Here is a 23,436-nt window from a genome sequence, read left to right on the forward strand (position 1 = left end):
AATTCAAATTAAAAAGTAACCAAATAGTAGAAAATAAATACAAATTTAATTAAAAATATATATTATTTGATAGAAAAAATGAAACATTTATGCTCGCTGGTAATAGTGGAGTCGGATGGGTGGTGAGTGGGGCTGGAGGGGTGAGTGGGTGGTGGTTGGTTGGGGTGAGGGGTGGGAGGTAGTGGGGGTGGGGATGGTGGTGGGGTTGGTGGGGAGTGGTGGTGGGGTTGGTGGTGGGAGATGGGGGTTGTGGGGAGTGGGGTGGTGTGGGGTAGGGGTTGATGGTAGTGTTAGTGGTGGGGGTAAGTGGGGGTGGGTGGTGTGGGGTGGGATGGGGTTGGTGGTGGTATGGGGATGTGGGGGTTTGGAGTGGAGGGCGTAGGTGGGTAGTGGGGGGGTGTTAGAGTGGAGAGCGGGTGGGGATGGGGTTGAGGTGGAGGGTTGGGGTTGGAGCTGGTGATAAAAATGTTACAAAAATCTCTTAATGATATTAAGACTTGGTTCGAGATCTTGTGATTAAGACAAATGCAGATGTGGAATCAAAATATCGCACCACCAAATGCCTACTAAGACACTGAAATTGTTACGATGACAGTACTACTTTTCTTTTGGTTTGCCTAAGGCTTGACTGAAAATGTTACGTTACCTGTACAAAGTAGCATATAGCAATCGAACAATCGAGATGCTAACAAAATAATTCTAATACTAAAATTATAAAAAGAATATATTATCCCTATTATCCTTTAATAATGTTGAAATTCCCCTTTTTTGACAAATGGTTAGCAATCTTATTATTGCAATAAAATATTACTTCCTCTGTCTTAATTTATCTAACACAATTGGAGTTTTGAAAGTCAACTTTTTTAACCTTAACCAACAACAACAACAACAATAAACTCAGCCCCTGTTTGGCCATAAGAGTTATTCACTTTATTCTGGAATATTTTTCACTTTTTTACGGAATCAGCGTTTGGCCATGAGAATTCCGAATACAACTTGAAGTTGTATTTCGGAATACCAAAAACTCAAAAAACTTATTTTTTAAAATTTTTCACTTTTTTACAACTATATTTCACCAAAAACTACAATTTCAAAAACTATGATCAAACACAACTCCAACTCCAAAATTTAAAAAAAAGTGAATTTTTTTTTGATATCTATGGACAAAAGGGGCCTCAGTATATTCTCATAAAGTGGGTTACGAAGTGCTGCCCGCAGAGGTAAGCTATTCGATAGACCGGTTCAAGAAAAGTTCTTTACATATTTAAATATAAATCTTTAAATTTTTTAAAAGAAAATTTACATATTTAAAAATTGTCTACACTAATATAAATTACAATAATTAATAACTTAAAACATTAAAAAAGCATATGCAAAAATTGGTAAACAGAAAAAAAGGTTCCTTTTTACAGGGCTGGAGTCCGGGGAGTTGTCACCGCACTGCTTCCATCAACACATCAAAGTACCAGCTTAAATCAGCAATCAAAGTAAGCTCTAGTCCTTTGAGGTGAGATTTCCACAATATTGTTTTCTATTCATCCAATTATAAGACTTCAATTTGTTTTTTAAGCTGTAATTTTACACACCTCCTAAAGTTAGAACTAGATTATTTATTAGACTCCATCATAATTTGGCGAACCATAGTGTTTATGTCTCATGTGTGAGAAATACGCCAAAAAATTTATCTTTGCACGTGGACAATAAGCACCACGAATTGGCAATTACCATGTGCCTCAAAACACCGTCTAATACATTCCTCAATAATGCTACTTTTGTTATATAAGGCTTGTTGCTGTGTTCAATATGCACGATAGGTGTTCGATAAAATTCCTCTGAGACATATTGCCTCTATGAATTGGGCGGCTTTGATGGGGTTCATGTAGGTGTTAGATGAGAGGTTGATCACATTGTTAGGTAGGGATTCCATAATCTTTTCTATGCAAGACTTCCCCTAATGCCCCATGTCTTTACTGGACTGGTGTGCAGTATTAGTGATTTAATCATGTATGAGTTAAGTGAAGGAATCCATTTTCTATGTTGTAAAGTAGGATCTGATGAAGTCCATTCCATTTGGTTGTTATTCCCATGTGCCAATTTTAATTGGTTGGAATTCTTACTTGGAGCCAAAGGAAAAATTTGTGCTAGACAAATTTTGTTTAAATTTTCCCTTTTTTTTGTGCTTGGAGGCCAAGTTTGGACTCCTATAAATGGAGAATTCCATATGTAATCACACCAACAAAAGAGAGAAAGAAGAGTGAGGCATTCACAGATAGAGAAATAGTCTGTGAGGTAAAAGAAGAGTGTGAGCTATATTGTTGGGAGGTGGGAAAATCTTAAAAGAGGATTGTTTCTTTTGAGTGTGTAGTGGTCTTTTGGAGCATTTACTCAAACCTACAAAGTGTAAAATCCTTGCTATAGTGATATCAGTTGCTCCTCTCGGCCCGTGGTTTTTTCCCTTTTGGATTTCCACGTAAAAATCTTGGTGTCATTATCGCTCCTTTTTATTCTTGTTGATTAACCATATCACGGTGCTACATTATTATTCCGCTGTAAATCCCGTGAATATTATTTCCGTAAATACCGTGAATATTACTTCCAAATAACGTAAGTAAGGGTGTTTGGAAGATTTTGAGAAATAGAAAGGAGGAGGGCTTGAGCTTTGAAGAGGTAGGAATTCGAGCAGACGAAAGAGGATGGAAGATCGATTTAATGACATTCTTCTGAGGATTTAGTACCATCTTTTGAATTTATACCGTTTTCAAGATATAGATACTTCCTTAGAATGGCAACCTGGTTTCAAACTGCTAGATTCAGTTAAAGACAATGGAGTATTGGCATGAAAGTTTTTTCAATTAACAGGTAGAAGACAGGCATACTGATATTTGCATTTAGGAAAGGCTCACTATTTGCAGATTTTATCACATTCTTTACACCTTCCCAACTGTTCACTGCTGTTGTAGATCAAATCTTTTCTGCTTGTTGTATGAGTAACAATAATCCATTCTATCTTGGATAAATGACGCAGAGGTGCTTACTTGAGTTCAAATGGTAAATCAATGAGAGAACAGTGATTCCATTTCATTTGCTGTTTTCAGAGTACAGGATGAAAGTCTATACTATGAACAGTTGACACCATGTCTTCTAGTGATTTATAGAATTGAGAACAGATTTCTCAAATTTTCCCCACTTGGGTAAAGGAAAGAATATGGGTTGACAGAAAGGCATTCAGTGAGAATATTCTCCTTCTTTTGAAAAAATGGAACCCTAAATTGGATTAGTTCAACCATTGCTAAAGACACACCTCAGTTTATCTATTTCTTCCTTTTTCTGTTTATTGAAGACTTTGGTTATGGCCAACTATGGGTCCTTATCTCACCGGTCAGCTTGCACATGCAGGTGGACTGATTCTTGGTCAGCTCTGGTATCGTGTTAATATTTGACCCTTCAAAGTTCTGAAACTTGGGAGTTATTGGATACTTAGGTTTGATATTTGAAGCTTATGGATGACTATACTGAACAGCCACTTCCACCTGGGGTTCTTTCTACGTCAAAATCTTCGCCACTTGTGCCAACTTTGAATCCTGCTGGCCATTTGCCCCAGTCCTTTCAGCAAACTGCTAATTCTTGTTACCATGCTGGCAATGGCGATGGAACTCTTTTCCCTGTTGTCCCTTCTATTCAACCTAGCTCTGAAACTTTTCGTACCTTTGAACACGAGTCTTCTGAGGCTATACTCAATACATTACCGTCCAATTTGGAATCTGTTAATGGATTTAAGCTGCAGCCACAAAGTGCTAATGATCTTGAGAGTGCAGCTCAGAATGCTGTTTTGCATGAACAGGTCAGTTGTACCCTTTAGGTGATCTATTCTTTCTTCACTCATTGGTCTAATTTATTTGCTTGCCTGCACAGGAAATTGCTGCACAGAAAGTAATACAAAGTCAAAGGTTTGTTTTATTTGGCTCTTATTTTTAACTTTATTAAACTGAACTATACAAGAGGAATGGATGTTTTACGACAATTTCACTTCTGAAAACCAGAGAAGCAAGGGATGCAAGTGGATCTAAGGATAGTTCAGATATTTTCTCTGGTCGTCATGACCCAAATGCTTTAAAGGTGTTTTGAGTCTCTTTGATTCTTTGTTACCTTTCTTGTGATATCCCTTACGGTAGCACATTTTCTAGCTGGCCTTGCTGAATCTATCTGCTAACCGCAATTTATAGGAGCATTTACTCCAAATGACGGCAGATCATCGTGTGGAAATGGCCTTAAAGCGTGGCAAGGCGACACAGCCTGAGCTAGGTTGGTATCTTACCTCAATTTATATGGAACAGTTGATATCCTTGTAACGGTGTCACAAATCAAAACATGCAATAATGTATTCAAAACCTTTTCTTTTCCACTTCTAATATTTTCCAGGACATGAAACAATTGAAATGTGCATGTTACCAATGGCCCTTTGAAACTTTCTAGCAGTGCATTGAGAAAAGCCCTACTGTTCCCTCACAAACATAGATATAAACACTTGCGTGCTAATATGTTAGAAGTATCAAGACTTTGGTTAAAAAATTGTATCACATTGGATGAATATCATGTGTATTGTGTTTGATGCCTATTAATCGGTGTCTCTTGGACTTGGTAACATGATGGTATTCATGCACATATTTCTGTTTGATTGGCATATAGTTGAATTAGGAACAAACACATTGTAGATCTTAATGTATGACCTATCACACTGAAAATTGCTTGCAAATTGGTGGGAAAAAAATCTAAATCCTACTAGACTATAGCATTAGACCCGGTCTTTCAGCTTCTGTATGTATATACGTTCAGCACCCAAGGGTGTGACCTAGCGGTCAACGAAGTTGGTGGAGAACTATGAGTTCACAGATTCAAATCCCACCGGAGGCAAAATAAACTCTAGGTGATCTCTTCCTATCTATTCAAGCCTTTGTAGACACGATATCTGTGCTGGTGGGAGATAGTAGGTATCCAGTGCAATAGTCGATGTACGCGCTATGGCTCGGACACCATCGTCATTAATAAGTTTGATTTGTGTTTTTTCGTAGTAAGTGTGTGGTCACTCTTCCCAAAAAAATTCATTGGGAAGGCATGGATTAGATGATAATCTAGTCACAATTAAATATCATATGATTAGGATTAAAATTGTAATATCATTAAATTCAAGATGTTACTTTTTTTGAGCATATTACACAACTTTTAAGGTTGCCAATTGTACATTTCTCCCGCGCTCACTTGATGCTGCTAACCGATACACATATCCTTTACCGGTCAAAGAAAAATTAAGGACATTACCTTTTTCTTTTTGGGTGAAAATCATTTTCACCCCTCAACTTTGCTTTAAAAATCAAACTCCCCCCTCAACTTTGAACAATAGACATTCTCCCCCTTTATCCTATGCAATGACTATTTCACCCTTTTTTTTTTTAATCCTCTATTATGTAATACATTTTTATATTATATATAATCTTTATTTTTTTAATCTAGGTATTTATAGATTCTTATTTAAGTTCATTAATTATAAGTAGAATAATACTTTTATGAATTTGTGACAAAATCTAATGCTATTTTTTATGATTGTTAGTTCAATATTATATGCATTAAGCATGTATATATGTATGTACATGCATGTGTGTCTATTTTAGTTTCACTTCTCTCTTATTCTCTACTGTTTATATAAATAAACAAGTTTTAGTTGTCACAAATGGAATATTTCTTAAATATATTAAAATTCATTTACAGTATAAATAGATAAATTTTTAAAACTTGCCCCAATTTTTAATTGTTTTTGCATTACCTGCATAGAAACATATTTATAAAGTTATTATGACATGTTATTTTTCACTTGTATAAATAAATATTAAAGTTTTGATTTTTTTATTAAAATTAATTTTTTGTTTATTCTGCTAATTTATTTATTATAGTACATCATTAACTAATATACTCAATTAGTATTTCTCACTTTTTCATTTGCCTACGAGATAATATTTATTTTTATAAGAAATTTGTTACATAAATTAAAAAAAAAAGAAGGAAAATATAATGATCTTAAAGAAGTAAAAAAAGAAGACAAAAGTTGATAATGTAAGGGTAAAATAGGCATTTAAAAAGTCAATTAGGATAAAGGGGGCAAAATGTCTGTTATTTAAAGTTGAGGGGGGAGTTTGATTACGAAAGCATAGTTGGGGGGTGTAAATGATTTCACCCTTTTCTTTTTTGTTGATAAAGTAATAAAAATTAAGGACGGTACTAAAAGGTGAAATTGTTGATTGGACTGCTTTACCTCTTCACCTCTTATTTGCAGATCTAGTGATCTGCTAGGGTTATTTTTAATGATAATACATGTCTTATAGAAAAAGGTCTAATCAGGTTTACCGTTTATATGATGAACATTGAACATGAAGAAACTTTACATTCTACCTAACATATTGGGACAATGTTTATGACATAGTGAAAGCATTCACAGGATATCAGCTTAGAGTGAGCACGCTAATCTGGACTAAAGTAAAATCTGGTTGTTGTTTAGACAAAAATGTAATTCCACTACTGGTAAATCAGCATGTTAACAGTATCAATTTATAACTTTCATTTTATAAGATAAAGTAGAGTATTAATCTATATCCTAAATCCTAGAGAGAACCCTAGCTCTGAGTTGCAAAGAACTCAGATAAACTACTAAAGCAACTCAACTAATCATGACAGCAGACATCATTTACATGCATTAGAGAAAAACGTTGAAACCCCTCCTCCAATGAGTTAAGCTGTAGTCGTATGAAATAGATTTTATTTCTTGTTTGGCAAAATTTGGGAATTGAACAACTCTTTTTTTCTTGATAAGGTAAATAATTTTATTAAGAAATGGGAATCCCGTATACAAGCCGACAAGCCGTATACCGAAAGAAGAGAACCTACAACAAAATACGGTTCTCAACAAAAGAGATCCAATCCTCTATACAAATAGGGACCTCATAAATACACCAAAAAGAAGCTAGGCACAAAACACTATGTTGCAACTTTACAAACTCTTGTTCCACCCTTTCAAAAGCGCTCCTATTTCTGATGAGGAGCTGGAACAAGGATGGCAATGCAGCAAACAAGGAGGAGAGATGGAGGATTGTCCCTGCAAGTAGCTGGTGGACAGTGTGGAAGGAGAGAAATCAGAGATGTTTTGAAGACAAGCAGAGCAGCATTCAGAACCTTAAGATGAATTGTATAGCTCTTTATTACTTTTGGTGTAAACAGGAGGTGTTAGGTCAAACAGAAGATAGTTTTACAGCTTTAGATTGGTTGTAATCTAGTGGAATATAGGAGGACAATATGTAAGATGTAACACTTTTGAAGGGGGACTACATGTTTTGATGTAGTATACCTGTGGATATATAGAGTAACTGTTACCTTTTTCAGAAAAAAAAAGAAAAAAAAGAAGCTCTCCTATTTCTCTCTTTCCATATGACCCACATAATTGCTAAGGGGGCAGCACTCCATGCCCTTGGGCTTCTCTTCCCCCTCCTATGCGTCCAACTTCACAAAGCCTCCTTCATTGTGCCCGGCATCACCCATTGCATTCGAAACAAATTTAGGGTCACTCTCCATAACTGATTAGCCACCTTACAATGCAATAAAAGATGGTCAGCATTCTCTCCTCCACTCTTACACATAAAACACCAACTAACATAAGTGATCCTCGTCTTTCTCAAATTTTCCGCTGTTAATATTGCATCCCTTGCCGGCAACCATACAAAGAAACACACCTTCCTCGGAGCTCTAGGGATCCAAATAGAGTGGTGGGGGAAAGTACAGTCATCTCTCACTAGTAGCTTCTTATGATAAGAGCTAACAGTGAATAAACCATCACCACTCTCCCTCCACCACCATATATGCGATAAGTTAGGAGTTTCTAGCCCATACAAAAGCTCAACCAAATTGTGAAATTCTCCCATCTCCCAATCCTGAAGGTTCCTTCTGAATCTTAAGTCCCAGTGGATAACCCCCCGTAAGATCTGCAGATATGTTGCACTGTCTTCTCTCTCTGGCAGGAGACATGGTAAATATTTGGGAAGGCTTCCCTCAACTCGTACACCCCACACCACTTATGAGCCCAAAAACTAATCCTACTCCCATCTTCAACCTTAAAGGAAATATGTCCACAAAAGTCTTCCCACCCCTTCATAATACTTCTTCATAACCCACACCCGAACAGAGTTATAATGTTTCTAGTCCTCCACTCCCCCTCCATTTGCCCATATTTTTCCGCTACTACCCCCCTCCAAAAAGCACTTTCCTCCACCCAAAATCTCCATACCCACTTCCCCAACAACGCTCTATTGAACACCTTGAGATCCTTAACTCCGAGACCACCCCATTCCTTTGGAGATGTGACAACCCTCCAATTCACAAGATGATGTTTCCTAACACCTTCTGCTGTGTCCCATAAATAATTGCGCTGAAGTCTTTCCAACGTCTATAGTTGACCCTACTATGTTGTATATGGTGAAATTATATTGTTGTGGAATTGACTCTGAAAAGACGGTAGGATCAAAGTAGACATAGATTTTGCTTACTCCATCTCTTCCCTAAATTGAACAAATGTAGAGCAGGACTAAAATCTATACAAAGTGGAGTCTAGATCTAAGTAAATAAAGACTAGAGTATTGTCATATTATGCCACCAAAATAGACAGGGCTTTCGATTTGGCATGGCTCTGTAAAACAGTTTTCTTTCGTGGGAGCTGCTCCTACATGAGTAATAGCACGGAATTTAAACCACCATACAGTTCTTAGTATAGACATTACTTTTATCAAAAAAGAGTTCTTATTCTAGACATAAAAAGACATCAACTGACCGATTAATTTTGGAAATTATGCTCAAATATCACCAATTTTGAGGCAGAATTTCACGTACTGGAGAGAGAGGTTGCTTCTTTTCATCTTCACAAAATATTATGTTATAGAATCATATAATGAAATTTGGAAGTGTAACTAGCGGTGTTAAACAGTTAAAGATGGACAATCCTCTTCAGTTATCCTCTCTTGAGTTAGTTCGATCTTGCTTCAAATTTTCGTGTTATTACAACAGGATGAGAAATGGTTAAGTTTTTCCTTTGCCAGGTAATGTGGAAATTGGAAATGGGTATGGTGTGCCAGGTGGAGGTGCTTATTACAGTGCTTCAAATCCCGATGCCCCGATCTCCAGTAAGAATGGCTTCCTGTTCTGTGGGCAATGCATTTATCTTCTTGTTCAAAGTTTTATATTAGATTCTTTGAGTTATTTGTTTTTGCTTTTTCATGTTCAGAGACAAGTACAATCACTGGTCACAGAACAAATCAACATGGTACAGACCATAATGGGGGTTCTGAACATAATTCTGTTGGTAAAGAGTTGCCTGAGTACCTCAAGCAGAAGTTGAAGGCTCGAGGTATTCTGAAAGATGATTCAAAAGTAGAGAACCATGCCATATCAAGCAATGTAAGCCTGTTATCTTCCCCGATTATCTTCCTAGTCCCTGTTTAAATTTTGACATACTTCAGATGGTCCTGGCTTACTAGAATCTTGAATTAGGCTTCCTTTTGTCTTCTGATCTTTGTGATAAACGGATTTTTTTTTCTTTTGGTTCTTATGGGATTCTTGTTGTCAATGCTAAGTAACCTCTGTTTTCAAAATCTCATTTCTCATTATCCAATTATCCTCCTCATACTTTTAGTCTCTTGAAACTGAAATGTTTCTAACAACTCTTTCTGAACTAAATCTGCACATTTCAGAGCTTAAAGGCACAGTTATCAAAGACACCAGATGCCAATTTGCCTGTGGGATGGGTGAGTTATGGCTTAATATACTTGTTTAAGCATTCCTTTTGAAGTTCTTGATTTATTGTTTTTTGTGTCAGACAGCTATACCTGAATATAATTATGGAATATTAATTTATGATTCTGTTAGGAGCTTCAGTCTAATTTCTCTTTTTATTTCTTTACTTATCTATTTACTTTTTAGTTATTGGTATTTTGGCAATTAGAGCATTTGTACTCTCTAGTTCTTTCCTCTTTCTTGTTTGGCCCTTGAAAGACTTAGACAACTGAAGGTGTTTATATGCTGCCTTTTCCCTTGAAAGCAGACATCATTCCTTTCCAGCCAAATTTTCCATGAAATGCAAAGAGGAATTGTTCTCCACATTGCCAGTTTACTTTTTGCCATTTTTGATAATGCCATGTCTCCAATAAGCTCATAATATCGGGAGTCATTACCCATTTGATACCATACATATTTAAAAAGAGCTCCCAGCATTGTCTTGCCCCACCTTGCAGTGAATGAGTTTATGCTGACTGTTTCTAGTTCTTCTTCACACATATAGCACCTATTACTTAAAGCAATTCCTCTTCTCCGCAGATGCTGAAATAAGTTACAAAAGCAATTTGATTATTGTAGTACTCAACTCATGTGTTTTGTATGTTTTAATTTTCAATAAATTGTGCACTTCACTTCAAAGGCACGAACTTTACTTCTTGCTTTTCGCTTCAATTACCATAGATGTTGTAGCTTTTTTGCGGTTTTCACTTTTAGAAACACTGATGTTTTGAGTATTGATACTTTTCTGTAATTTGAGAATGTAGATTGAAGCCAGGGACCCTACAAGTGGTGCTTTATATTATTATAATGAAAGTTCTGGGAAAAGTCAGTGGGAAAGACCTATTGAGGCTCCTGCATTAGTTGCCAGGGTGTGTTCGGGACTTCCTGAATATTGGCAGGAAGTTCTTGATGAATCAACCGGTATGCTATTTGTCATAACTTTGCTAGTTGTTGAGTTGCTACATGTAACTATGGATAGAGAAAGATATGATTAGAACACTCAGAATTTATCTCATAGTAAAAATTGAGTTAAAATAGTTTTTTTTCTTACATTCAATTTAGTTTCTTCATTGTAGGATGATTCTTTTCTAATGAATCTTGATGTTGCTATTTCTTAAAAGATTTTTGCTTCCCCCTTTTCTGGATAATTGCTTTGTGAGGCTCGTTTTATTCTTTATTACTTATTGTAATGGAAATGGCCTTTTCAAGAAGTTAAAAAGTAAAAAGAGGAGACGACGTTATCATTGTCAAAGAAAGTAAAGAGGGGAGACTGCACTAATATTTCTTCATTGATAAGTGTTGGACCTTTCAAATGTAAGAAGAAAAAGAAAATAATAAAGAAAGAAAAAAGGTGATTCAGGTTTACAAATACATGCTAGGGTCATGTTCCTGATCTACCTTTATTTTTTACATTTGGAAAGACCGTAAGTGCACAATGGATGTGAAAAAGTTGACAATATCGAAGGATCTGAAGAAAGAGAGATGATTGTCATTTATTGCTACTAAGAAATGAGGCACTGATTGCTGGCAAGTCTGCAACTCAAGTGAAGAACTATTCAAGAATAGTTATGGGCCCAAGCCAGGAGCAACAATCCTTAACTTCTCCCGACTGACCAGACCTAAGCCAAGATCCAAGTGGTCATTTGTTTGTAGGTTACGACAAATGAAACTATTAGTTACTCAACATAAGTGTCATATTGGTACAGAGAATGATATTTGTAAGTCCAAAGATCGTTGACGTAAATGGAAGGACTTGGAGATATAGCTGAGTGATTTTTGACCAATCACAACCTTTTTATACATGTACATATAAGTTATGTTGCTCGCACCCTCCAAAAATGTTGCCGTACCTGTGTCTGATCCTCCAAATGGAACGTTGAATGCTTTTGGAGGATGCTACACACAACCGGTGGTATTTTTAAGAGTCCGAGCAACACAACATATAAGCCTTTATTTTCTGTAGATGCTCCACAACTTCAGCTTAAATGATCCTTCTTTGTCTACACTCTACATGTGCTACACGAGGTCGTTAAGAGTAAAATGATTACATTCCATATGGACTGCTTGTTAAGTAAACTATTTTAGTACTTGTATCTTCTATAAGTGCAAAATAGATCTCTTTGGGAGCAATCTATTCTCCGTGCTAGAAACAGAAATTCCTCTTTTAAAATTTACCTCATCAAAAAAAAAAAAAATTCCTCTTCAGTTGGAGAATATACAACCTTTCACATTTGTATATATCTCATAAAACCAAAAGGTCCTGAAGTGCTTCAACTTCTAAATCTAGGGACTAAAGTTGTGATAAACCTTAAGCACTTGGATGTGAAGTACAATGTTGCTCAGAGCACGAAACACAAATGAAAACTGCAATTTGATAAGTTGGTCTCTCAACCTTTCATGATCTACTGTCCATTATGTTGATATTCTTCTTCTTCTTTCTTTTTTTTTTTTTTTTTTCTCTTAAAAGATATTTTTCTCATCGCTGTGATTATTATCCTGATACATCAAGATAAAAGCTTTGTTTTAGAATACAAAATAAAGGAAGGTGCAGTAACACTTGGAATAAATGTGCTGATTTTCCGACTACTAAATCCAGAGGTCCTGTTACATTTCTCCTTTATCGTAATGGGGCATCTCCATTGTGTCATCTCCCAACTAGGCACAAATTTACGACTATGGGGATCCCTGTGCATCATATGTTTGACATGCCTCTTTTTCATTCTCCTATTTAATTGGTGAGGGGTGTAACTAGTAGTACATTTTGTGTTCCTTTACTGCTAGACAAATGAACAAAGAGAACCCTATACCTAGCTAGTCACAATTTTGATTGTTATTGGTACCTAACCATCAAAGCAATCCCCAAGTGCAAATTCTGTTGTATGAGTTCCTCACATTTTCATATCATATTGAACCTATGTTTTTCTATTTTACAAACTGTATTTGCAGGTCAAAAGTATTACTATAACTCACAGACGAATGTATCACAATGGGAACATCCTTCTAAGCCACAGCAGGTTGCCATTCATCACCATGATAGAGCAGTTGCCAGCAATGCAACTAATGTAACTTGGGTTGACCAAGCTTCCACAATCCAGAGATGCATTGAATGTGGTGGGTGGGGTGTGGGCCTTGTACAGTCATGGGGTTATTGCAAACATTGCACTCGGTATGTTGTCATTGCATACATTTCTCTTTTTGATATTTTTGTGTTTATTTGTCTTGTCTTAGTTTTCGTAAAATGCTTGCACACGACTACTTTTGCTAGAGTAAGATGCCAATGGAACTTAAACTTGTGCTGCAACTTTTAGGGCTTTCATTTTTTTCCTACTTTATTGTTAATTAAATGCACTGTCTATATGTGCAGTCCAACATCTACCACACATGCAATTGACTTGGGTTGTTCGAATTTAGTCGTATACAAGGGGTATATCATCTACAAAATATGATTCTCTACAAACGCCACCCAATCATCGGGAACTTTCTGTTAACACCAAAAGAAAATAAGGGATTGGAGACTACTCCTCAACTGAGAGAATCTCGACTCTACTCCTTCAAAAGCTCTCCTATTTCTCTCTCTCCAAACTACCCACATTAACGCAAGCGAAACCACGTTCCAAGCCCTTTGTCTTTTCGTCCTCCCATTCTTCCGACTGAATATCAAATCTTTCACAGTTTTTGGCATTGCCCAAGGACTGTCATACCACCTAAACATATCCCACCATAATCTCATGGTTAGCCCGCAATGTATAAAAAGTTGATCCACGTCCTCGCTCGCCTCCTTACACATGTAACACCAACTGATGCAGATGAAATAATTTGAGTATCCAATCAAAACCTTATGGAATGGTGGGGTGGAACAAGACATTACTCAATCAATGACAGACAAGTGTGTTTTCTAGCACCCTTCTATACGTGTAACTCAGTTATTGAGTTTACACATGGATTGCAGACTTCTATGTTCGTCATTTTTAATTACTAAAGAGTGGACCTGATGTAAAGAGAGATCAAACTCATCAGGCTAAATAGTGGGCCTCGAGCTGAGAGAGAAGAGAGAATCGGCTTAATATGCTACGGAAAACAATAAATGTAAAGAGAGATCAAACTCATCAGGCTAAATAGTGGGCCTCGAGCTGAGAGAGAAGAGAGAATCGGCTTAATATGCTAAGGACAACAATAAAGTTCATGGCTCGGTGGGCTGAGTTGTGATAAAGCATATAACAACAAAGTAGGTAGAGAGAAGATGGTTGTGCACATGGGCTTACCAAAGTTTGGCTCTGATACCATGTGAAATAGTCTGAGCAATTTTTTCAAGGCATTAAATCAATGGGTGGAGTAGTCCCAGACGTTGTAAATCCCTTTGAAAACCCTTGCAGAATAAACGAGGAATAAGTGTATTTTCAAACAGGTTCTTTTCTTACTTTGGCGAAAAAGGTATTCAGCTTGTCAGGCTTATATGTGTCGGAAAAGCTCAAAAATATTAATCGTTTATTCCTTCACAATAGAAAAAATTATTCCTTCACAATTCAATAGCAACAGATCTTTGAAACATATTTTTCTCGATTTTGACTAAGTTGAGTCATGCCATTCAGCATAAAAGATGCATATGAAAGCTGGGGTTCATGAAAAGTTGGTAAAGCCATCAAGAAAATGCGGATTATGGTTCATGCAAGTATATTTTGGTGCATATGGTCATAAAAATTGCAGATGTTTTTTGATGGAATCTCAACTCCAAACCACTCCTTAAAGGCTAGATGTTTACTTAATCTGCTAGCTTGTCCAATCTACCCTTGTAAAGAATTCTTGTCATATTTTGGATTTTGTCAGCTCCCTTGTTATAGCTTAATCTCTTTGTATTTAGTATTGACTTAACCTTTCCTTGTAATCTTTTCTAATTTCCACATTTGTTTGATGCCATCTATGAAACCTACTCAATTCATAAAAAATGCTTCTTTTCAGCTTTTCCTTCGAAAGTCCTTCCCTTGTTTAGTTTGACCCTTTGAGAAGAAAATGAGTAAGTTTGAGAAACTAGTTTATAAAGTTTAAAGGAATTCCAGAGCCTCTGCTTGTTTAAATTTCAAGTTCCTCCTTTGTTTTGTTTAAGATATACAACGAACTCCGAATCAAAAAGCTGATCCATATCAAATAACTATGTTCTGATATTACTCCTTTGTTAGTAGTGGTACTATAGATTTTAAAATAACATGTAAAACCCTCGGATCATAGTGTCCGTGAAATGATGTTGCTCAGACGCGGGTGTTGGTACCCGACACGGGAGTGCGGGTCTAGAGGTCGAATTCTTCATCACGTAAAATTTAGGATTCAGTATGGATCTGAGGGCGGATATGGGTGTTGCGATACAAGCAATAGATGTATATTACAACATCTATAAGTATATATTTCGATTAATCAAAGTATTGAACTAAAACTTTATAAACACCTAATACCTAATATTTTATTAATAAGATATCTCGTGTAATAGTAAAGTGTTTTATATATATATATATATATATATATATATATATACACACACACACATATATAGTAAAGCGTTTTTTTTCCTAAAGAAGGGACATGGCCCCGGTAAGGTGGCATATCTCAAAATCCTGCATTTGCATTCTTCTTTTTTGTAAAATTTTAGCCTTTCTCATATTTAATAAGGAGTCGCAAATAATTCCACCATCACTTTAAATTTTACCAAAGCGTCACCTTCAGAAGTACGCTAATAGACACCTCCTCCTCTTTTTTGTGCCAGGTTAAATTCCTCTTTGTAGTTTAACCCGCTTTCATCTACTCCGCTTCCTCCCTTGCCACCTAAAACCAAAAAAAAAGCCAAATACCCAACCAATCTATACTTCTTGGTTATAGATGTAGTCAAAGCACCCAATGTAAGTTGACCAAATTCGGTGTGGATCACATACCAACACCCAAATTGTGTCGGATCGACACAGATGCGGCAGGGCTTTAGAAGGGTCCAAGTAACTCAATGTAAACCATTAAGTTTGCATCATTTGAATCTTCAAATTTGTCATATACCTTAAACAAATGAATAGAAGTATTGTCTCTCAAACCACTTAAGCTTATAGAGGAGGTTGTTCAATCAAATTTAACATGATATTAGAGCAGGCAAAGATCTTTAGTTTCACTGTCATCCAGAAACAAAAATATCTACACAATCTTGGCTCAAGAAACAGAATTAGGCCACATTTCAGGGGGCCTTTGGTAGACCTTAAATAAATAAATAAATAAATAAATACAAGTATTCTCTGGTTAATAGCTAAGCATTTGAAGTAGTGGTTTGCTCAAATTCAAGGATCGTAATTATCTAGGATGCATCATTTGACTGAGTCTTGATATTGTTCTGGATGCAGAGTTCTCAAGCTTCCTCAAAGCCAGTATCTGTCAGCATATGTGGAGAGACAACAGCCAACTTCTGGCGATGCAGGTGCCACAGAAGACCCTGAGAAAAAGTTTCAGACTCAGAGGTATGCTGCCTGTTCACAGTTCAAGTCTATAATTTTAAACAGCTGTGCTGCTAAACTTTAGTTCTGGTTAAAGAAAACCTATGGGCTTCTTGGTGCTGTTTACAGTTATTAAGCCTCTCCTTTATCCCTTTTTCTTTCCCAACATCCCCTGGGAAGGGGCTGGTTGGTGGTGTTGAGGGAGTTGTGTTCATGAAGATAATGAAAGGGGAAAGAAAAGAGCCAGCTAATTTTCTGGGAATTGAACTGGAAGAATATTATGTCTGATATGGATTCAGAAAGTATGGTCTCTTGTCCTTAATTGAGGTCACATAATTCAAATTTCTCTCTTTTTTTTTTTTTTTTTTTTTTTTTTTTTGAGAAGGTAACATATTTGTATATTTATATATATATAGAGACTACACAAAAACTGTGTGGTCCCCCTAATTACAGATTACAAAAGGGTAAGCATCTGATCCTGTGTCATCTCACAAGGATTCTAATACATCAGAGATTGATTCATTATCTTCTAAACCTATTCCTTTACACCAAAAGTAGAACAGCCCTAAACACTTCATTTTAATCTTCTGGAAATGGTTGGCTTTGTCTTCAAAACATCTTTGGTTTCTCTCTTCCCAAATTGTCCACCAAATGCAAGCTGGAATAATCTTCCATCTCATTTCCTGAATTGCATTACTGCCTTCTCTGTTCCAGAATGCTAGCACATCAACTATCTTACTTGGCATGGTCCAGAGAATCCCCCTATAATGGAGGAACATCCTCCATAGTTGTTCGGTCAGTTTACAGTGCAAGAACAGATGATTAATTGTCTCAGGTTCCTCACCGCATAGAAAACAACTGGAACATAGATTATGACCTCTCTTACACAGATTGTCCAGTGTGAGTGCTTTTCCTCTAGCTAGTAGCCATGTAAAACAAGATACTTTATAGGGAACTTTGACTTTCTTACAAGATCTTATTTTCTTCTTTTTATATACTTATCTTTTTCCAACTTGGATGTTTGAGAGAAACTGATAGGAACTAAGCCAGAGGATAAAAGTTAAGCATCATTTCCTGATTCTGCACAGTTGGTGTTTCACTAGTTTCTGATGTAGTCCTCCTGATATGTGTGCATCCCACTAGCAATTCAGGTCTTTGATGTTTCATTAGTCCTTTTTGTCTATGATAATGATCCTTTATTTTTTTCGCATGGAATCCTTGTATGTTAGTTTTGCACTTAGTAGTGGTGCATCATCATGCCAGTTAGTGAACGAACCAAAAGCTTTATCCTTCTAAACATTAAATTAATAAATGTTTTTATCTCATTTTTCCAAATTACTATTTTGGAACTTATATTGGCGTACAGTAGATATAGATGACAGCGGAGGTAATTTTTCTTGAAAAAGCTAACTAGCTGTGTTGCTTGTTTATCATGATGAATTCTCATACCTGTTTTATTAGCACTTGAGGTAAGCAGTTTGTCAGGTCAATGATGATGATATTATAGATGATGACAGAAGTAGATGTCAGAACAATTACGTCATGTTAGGTGTAGTAATAATTAACTACCATTAGGACTAGCTTAAGGGGAAACTGTTAACTGCATTACCTGAAATTAATTGAGAATTCTGTTCATGCATATAGATCAAGGCAAAAGGAAAGGAGAATCTGTTTAATTTTCTAAGTCGATTATCTGATCATTCGGGCTGCAGGTCCACTTTCAAACCACCAATGAGTAAAAGTAACAAAAAAGACAAACGGAAACGCACATATGATGAAGATGATGAATTGGATCCCATGGATCCAAGCTCTTATTCAGATGCTCCTAGGGGTGGTTGGTACGTATTCCAAGGCAGTAGTGCTTCTTGCACTCTGCTGCTTGTTCCCCTTACATGGTTGCACATTTTGGAGATTTTAGAAATTCTGAAGTTATTAACTGATCAGATCTTTTATTGCTGACTCTGTAGGGTTGTAGGTCTCAAAGGAGTGCAACCACGGGCAGCAGATACCACCGCAACGGTATGTTGACTGCTTCATGTCAAGTTAATTAATAAGGCTTAACTCTACTCCCTCCGTCCCATATTACTTGTCCACTTTTCCCCTTTGCACGCCTCTTAAGAAATCATAAATAGAAGTGTATTTTAACTACATTACCCTTATATCTCTCCAATAAATTGCACTCTAATCAATTACTTTAAAAATCAATTAATGTTAAGGACAAAATAGGAAAAATTTAATTAATTCTATCTTGGTTTTGTAAATTGACAAGTACTTTGGGACGGATACTTTTAGTAATGTGGACAACTAATATGGGACGGAGGAGTATATATTATGTCCATTTTTAAGACAAAACATTTTTATTTCATCACAAGAAATGGTAGCCTGCAAAACAGAGAAAGTTAAAAAGGGAAAAAGAAGAACCTGCAAGATTGTAGCCTGCAAACAGAAGAATATCATTACAATACCATATGTACTGGGATTCTTTAATCACAACTAATTCTACCATAATTGATTCATGAGTCATGTGCCCATGTGTCCGTTCACTATGGCAAGGGATATGTCTTGCCACATTGTAAGGACAAAAGCATAAAGAACGCCAAATTCTGCTAGTGCTTTAAGCCCAACTCCCAATTAAAGCGCAGATCGTAGTAAAGAAAGGAGAAACGAAGAACAATTTAAGATATATATGTTTTGGAAGGAAAATAATTTACGGTAAAAGAATTCAAAAACTACAGTAAAATGAAATATATAAATTATTACAATTGAGTTAAAAAATCATTGTTTTGGATTTTAAACATGCATTTTAAGCTCCCCATTCAAATTTAATGACTAATTCTCTTATGGTGAATTTTAATTTTCTATTTCTACTCATTAATCTATACCATAAATATTATTACTTGGCCAACAATGGCTATTGTTTAGTTTTGCTTTCTTCAGTAGAGATAGCTGTTGAGACACATGCCACAATGGTTTGGTCACATTACGCCGCCTAAACGGTGCGAAGTGCCTAAACTGCTGCTCTTAGCTTCATGGCTTACGTATGCCTCAAGCAAACCTATAATATGGAATCTTGAATTTTGAAATAAATTTGGAATCTTCTGTTAAGGTCAAAATTTTCCACTCAAACTAACTCTTTATATTTCATATCATGTGTGATATTATCAATAATGTGATGGTTAAGGGATTGAGCCATACGAATAACAACCTTGAGATCCCAGGCTCGACAGCTAAGTTGCTTGGACTTGGGTGCGGCTGTCCGATAGGGGTGCGGATCTAGAGGTCGGATCCTTCATGATCTGAATTCTAAGATTCCAGGGGTATGGATCCAGGCATGGGTGCAGGGATTCGACTAAAAATAATTCAATATTGAAAAATAGAGTTATATGTCTAAATTATGCGACATTATGTGGAAAACTTACAAGGTATTATGAGGAGAAAATTTTGATTAAGAGAAGAATTTCAGGAGATACAATGAGGACTGAGGACTGACATAGAAATTTCTATATACAAGGAAAACTTAGCTTTTGTTTTGATTACAGAAATCATTGTATCTGTCCTGAATTTCTCCGTCGATTTTGGTCAAAGTACCCAAAATCAGTTGACCATATCCGGTATGGATCCGACACCCATGTCGTGTCGACACGGGTGCGGCACCGAAAGTGAAGAGTCCGAGCAACTTAGCTCGACAATGACACCACTAAGCCCATTTGATCCAACCTTAGTAGGCGTGTCTACCCTGCACCTTTTCTTGTTTATATCAGGTAGTCCGACTCATTAGTCGATGTATGCACAAGTTTCCTCGGACACTAACGTCATTGGAAAACCTTCTTCAAATTCAATGTGACGTTTCCTTGAGTAACTTCTCTACTTATTCATATCTTAACACCTCTCTAATAGACGTCATACAACAATCTGTTCAAGCATTCCACTCTTAAACTCCCTACTGGTTAAAATGGTCAAGTATTTTGGTGATGGGAGTAGATGCTTTACTGAACTCATTCTACTGCTTTCTTGCTCTTTAAATAATAGGTAGGTTCTCTTCATTCCAAGTTGATTTTGGTTTGCCGTATTTCTTGTTACATTAGCTGGGAAGAAAATAATAAACAGAACCACTCTGACAAAATAATTTAATAGAAAAACTCCTAAATCTGAAATAACGAACCTGCTTAAGCTTCTCTTCCATTTCACCGAAAACTGAAATATTGCCGACATAAGAACTCCTAAAAACTCAAAACTACAAGAGGTTAGAGTCAGAAGTAAATCATGAGATCTGCAGGGCACAAGGTTGTTTACTTCAATGCAAAAGAGCCAAAGAAAGATCAATTTCTAAAAACCACACTTGATATGCACTCTTTAAAGCTGATTCAAAAAAATTCAATAGCAGAGCGATGCTTGTCCATAATAGAGATATTGTTCGCCAGCTCCCCTGGTAGGGGTAAAGCAGGGAGTTCCTTGAACAACACAACCAGGGTCAGAGCTAAAATACGGGTACCGGTTCGGCCGAACCCAATAGCTTTAGTCCAAACCCTGTATTTGTCTTAAGAAATCCATTGAATATGTGCAAATTATTAATTTAGAACCCAATAACTTAAAAGGATTAGAATCCCGAACCCAAAAACTTCAAATCATGCACAACCATCTAACATGGAACTTCTCTGAAGCACTCATGTGCTAGCTGTATGCCTATTATGGGCTCACAGTTAACATATCTTTGCTTTTTTTCTTTAAGCATTTGGACTGCTTGACATGCACTAGCACGTCTGTCTAATTTTGTGCCCATATTGGGCCAGACAGGTGTTAAAAAGACTCCAAAACTTCTGATGAGGGATGATATTTTGCTTTGTAAATTCATCTCGGTGTTTTGCAGCATATAATCCAACAAAGAAAAAGGATTGCAAAAAAAAAGATACTCCCTCTATCACAATTTATGCGACACTTTTTCCTTTTTAGTCAGTCTAAAAAAGAATGACATCTTTTTATGTTTAGTATAAATTTAATTTTAATTTTACCCTTAATTAAATGATTTATAGCCACATAAATTTCTTAGGCTTGTTTTAGACCACAAGTTTCAAATGTCTTTCTTTTTCTCTTAAATTTCATGCCCAATCAAACACCTTGACATAAATTGGGACGGATGGAATTAATAGAATTTCTCGCTGTTTTATCTGTCCTATTTTGCAATTTCTTGAGAACTTCCTTCATCTGTGTCCATAAGAAGTAATGGATAAGGTCACATAGTTGACGTGTGGGGAAGCATGCTATCAGTTGTCAATTAATAACATTTTATTGGTATCTTTGAGTGCCATTGGCTAAAATCAAAATCATGTGGAAAATTCTGTTTAAAAGTAAAGTCGACCCATGACATTGCAATTTGCAGTAACCTTGATTTGGTTTTATCTTATTACCATTGTATGTGGTGCGACCAATAGTCTTGGCTGTGGTTATAAGGTTCCATCCTTCTGTTGCAGACATTAGTGGCTAACTCATATCCAATTTCCTGCTTTATATATATATATATATATATATATATATATATATATATATGCTTTTATTCCTTGTATATCTTTAACATAAAATGATATCTTACCAATTCTTCAAATTTCAGGGTCCTCTCTTTCAGCAGCGCCCTTACCCATCTCCTGGAGCAGTCTTGCGTAAAAATGCTGAAATTGCTTCTCAAAGGAAAAATCCTAAATCGAATTTTACCCCTATATCCAAGAGAGGTGATGGTAGTGATGGACTGGGTGACGCTGATTGAAGAATTTAAGCTACTGTGTTATATTTATTTGCTTAAAGTAAGTAGTCCCTCAGTGAAATTCTTGACATTGTCAGTTTGGCTACACATGAAAGAATAAAGCGCATTATCTTCATTCCACTTCAATTAGATGTGTTAGGCACAGTGACATTTGCCAATCCTCTTAGAGATCAATTGAACAAGAAAATCAAGAGTGCTTAGTGCTTGGTCCCAGAAGCTCATCGCGGATGATAGGACAGATGATAGTGGTTCCGTTCTTGCTCTTCCTATTCCATACCATAAACAGACACCTTTGGTTCATCGACATTGGCGCTAGCAGCTCTACCCCCACCCACCAGCCCTTTATGGAGTTAGCGGACCAGAACTCAGTTGCTGCACATTTTTTAACTGTCAAATCAATTTTCTGTTTCAGGGAGGATTCACAGAAAGGGAAGTTTTCCAGTTGAAGTTGCTATATGACCAGGCGCTAAACATCACATTCTAATCGTAGAGGCTGTAAGTTCAGGCATGATGGATATTCTTCTTGATGTTCCTGACATACTGCTGAAAGAGTCTTCCAAAAATGCTATAGTGTCTAAATTATTCTTTCTTTCTTCTTTTGTGAGAGAGAGAGAGATAGAGAGAGGAGAGACTTCCAAACTTAAGAAACAGGGACTATTTTAGGAGCATAGGTCAGCCGCTGTATAGAAAGCTATTAGTTGTAATCCTATGTATGTTTGACATACGGTTTTTGTAACAAAGAGTATGAGTAGTCGAGAAAGAGATGTCATGAAAATTACATGTTAATTAATCATGATTAAGTAAAAGAACTCTATATCCAAACAAACGGCATGCATATATTGGTTTGATGTAAACACTCGGTGTGTGTAAGTTTTTACCTCAGGAAGTTAACCACTTTGATCCTACTGAGTGTTAGCGTCTCGTATCTAATTCGTTTCACTACATTATTCTAAAAGGGAAGCATTCATGTAATATTTAGTTTATACTTCTTGTTAAACCATTATCTTTAAACGTTTTTGGACAACCACGGAGTTTGCAAGCGTCTCATATTCCTATATTTGAAGTTCTGTATGTTAAAACTAGAATTAATATTACGGTAAGAGTAGAAAACATTTAACTATTTCATATCAAAGGAGCTGCGACCAGAGATGGAACTTTCGATGTATTTGATAGACTTGATTGTATGGTAATACCTTTATGCACCTATAAGTGGAATTTCGTCCATAATGATGCATTTTTCCTTAACATGAGTTCTTGAGGGGCCAAAGTTAAAAAAATACCCAAAAATCTTTTCTAGGAAGAAATTGAGCGAGTTGCTCAAATGATCTCAATGTTTGCTTAATAATTTAGTCCGAATTTTGC

General features: G+C 36.3%; 1 protein-coding gene across 4 annotated transcripts; it reads left to right on the forward strand.

The window, feature by feature from the left end:
- Positions 1–1,453: 1,453 nt before the first annotated feature.
- LOC132034050 (uncharacterized) lies at positions 1,454–22,928 on the forward strand. 4 transcript variants are annotated; one of them, XM_059424270.1, is made up of 15 exons: positions 1,454–1,487; positions 3,397–3,841; positions 3,913–3,947; positions 4,041–4,116; positions 4,224–4,302; positions 9,129–9,212; positions 9,314–9,486; positions 9,780–9,833; positions 10,626–10,782; positions 12,808–13,027; positions 16,230–16,343; positions 18,032–18,157; positions 18,287–18,338; positions 21,925–22,114; positions 22,487–22,928. In XM_059424270.1, exons 2-14 carry the CDS (start codon positions 3,500–3,502, stop codon positions 22,075–22,077), a joined length of 1,665 nt encoding a protein of 554 aa, XP_059280253.1. In that variant the 5' UTR covers positions 1,454–1,487; positions 3,397–3,499; the 3' UTR covers positions 22,078–22,114; positions 22,487–22,928. The 4 variants fall into 4 exon arrangements, with proteins under 4 accessions (XP_059280253.1, XP_059280252.1, XP_059280255.1 ...); XM_059424269.1 differs by having other exon boundaries at positions 1,468–1,507; XM_059424272.1 differs by lacking the exon at positions 1,454–1,487 and having other exon boundaries at positions 22,205–22,928.
- The last annotated feature ends 508 nt before the right edge of the window (positions 22,929–23,436 follow it).

Source organism: Lycium ferocissimum, chromosome 10 (assembly GCF_029784015.1).
Source record: "Lycium ferocissimum isolate CSIRO_LF1 chromosome 10, AGI_CSIRO_Lferr_CH_V1, whole genome shotgun sequence".
Lineage (NCBI taxonomy): Eukaryota > Viridiplantae > Streptophyta > Magnoliopsida > Solanales > Solanaceae > Lycium > Lycium ferocissimum.

What these genes read in the sequence shown, in the direction of transcription:
- LOC132034050 (XM_059424270.1), top strand. Translation starts at nt 3,500, where the DNA reads ATGGATGACTATACTGAACAGCCACTTCCACCTGGGGTTCTTTCTACG. An exon ending in ATGCTGTTTTGCATGAACAG is followed by an intron (nt 3,842 to 3,912) that starts GTCAGTTGTACC and finishes TTGCCTGCACAG; the next exon opens with GAAATTGCTGCACAGAAAGT. An exon ending in ATGACCCAAATGCTTTAAAG is followed by an intron (nt 4,117 to 4,223) that starts GTGTTTTGAGTC and finishes CGCAATTTATAG; the next exon opens with GAGCATTTACTCCAAATGAC.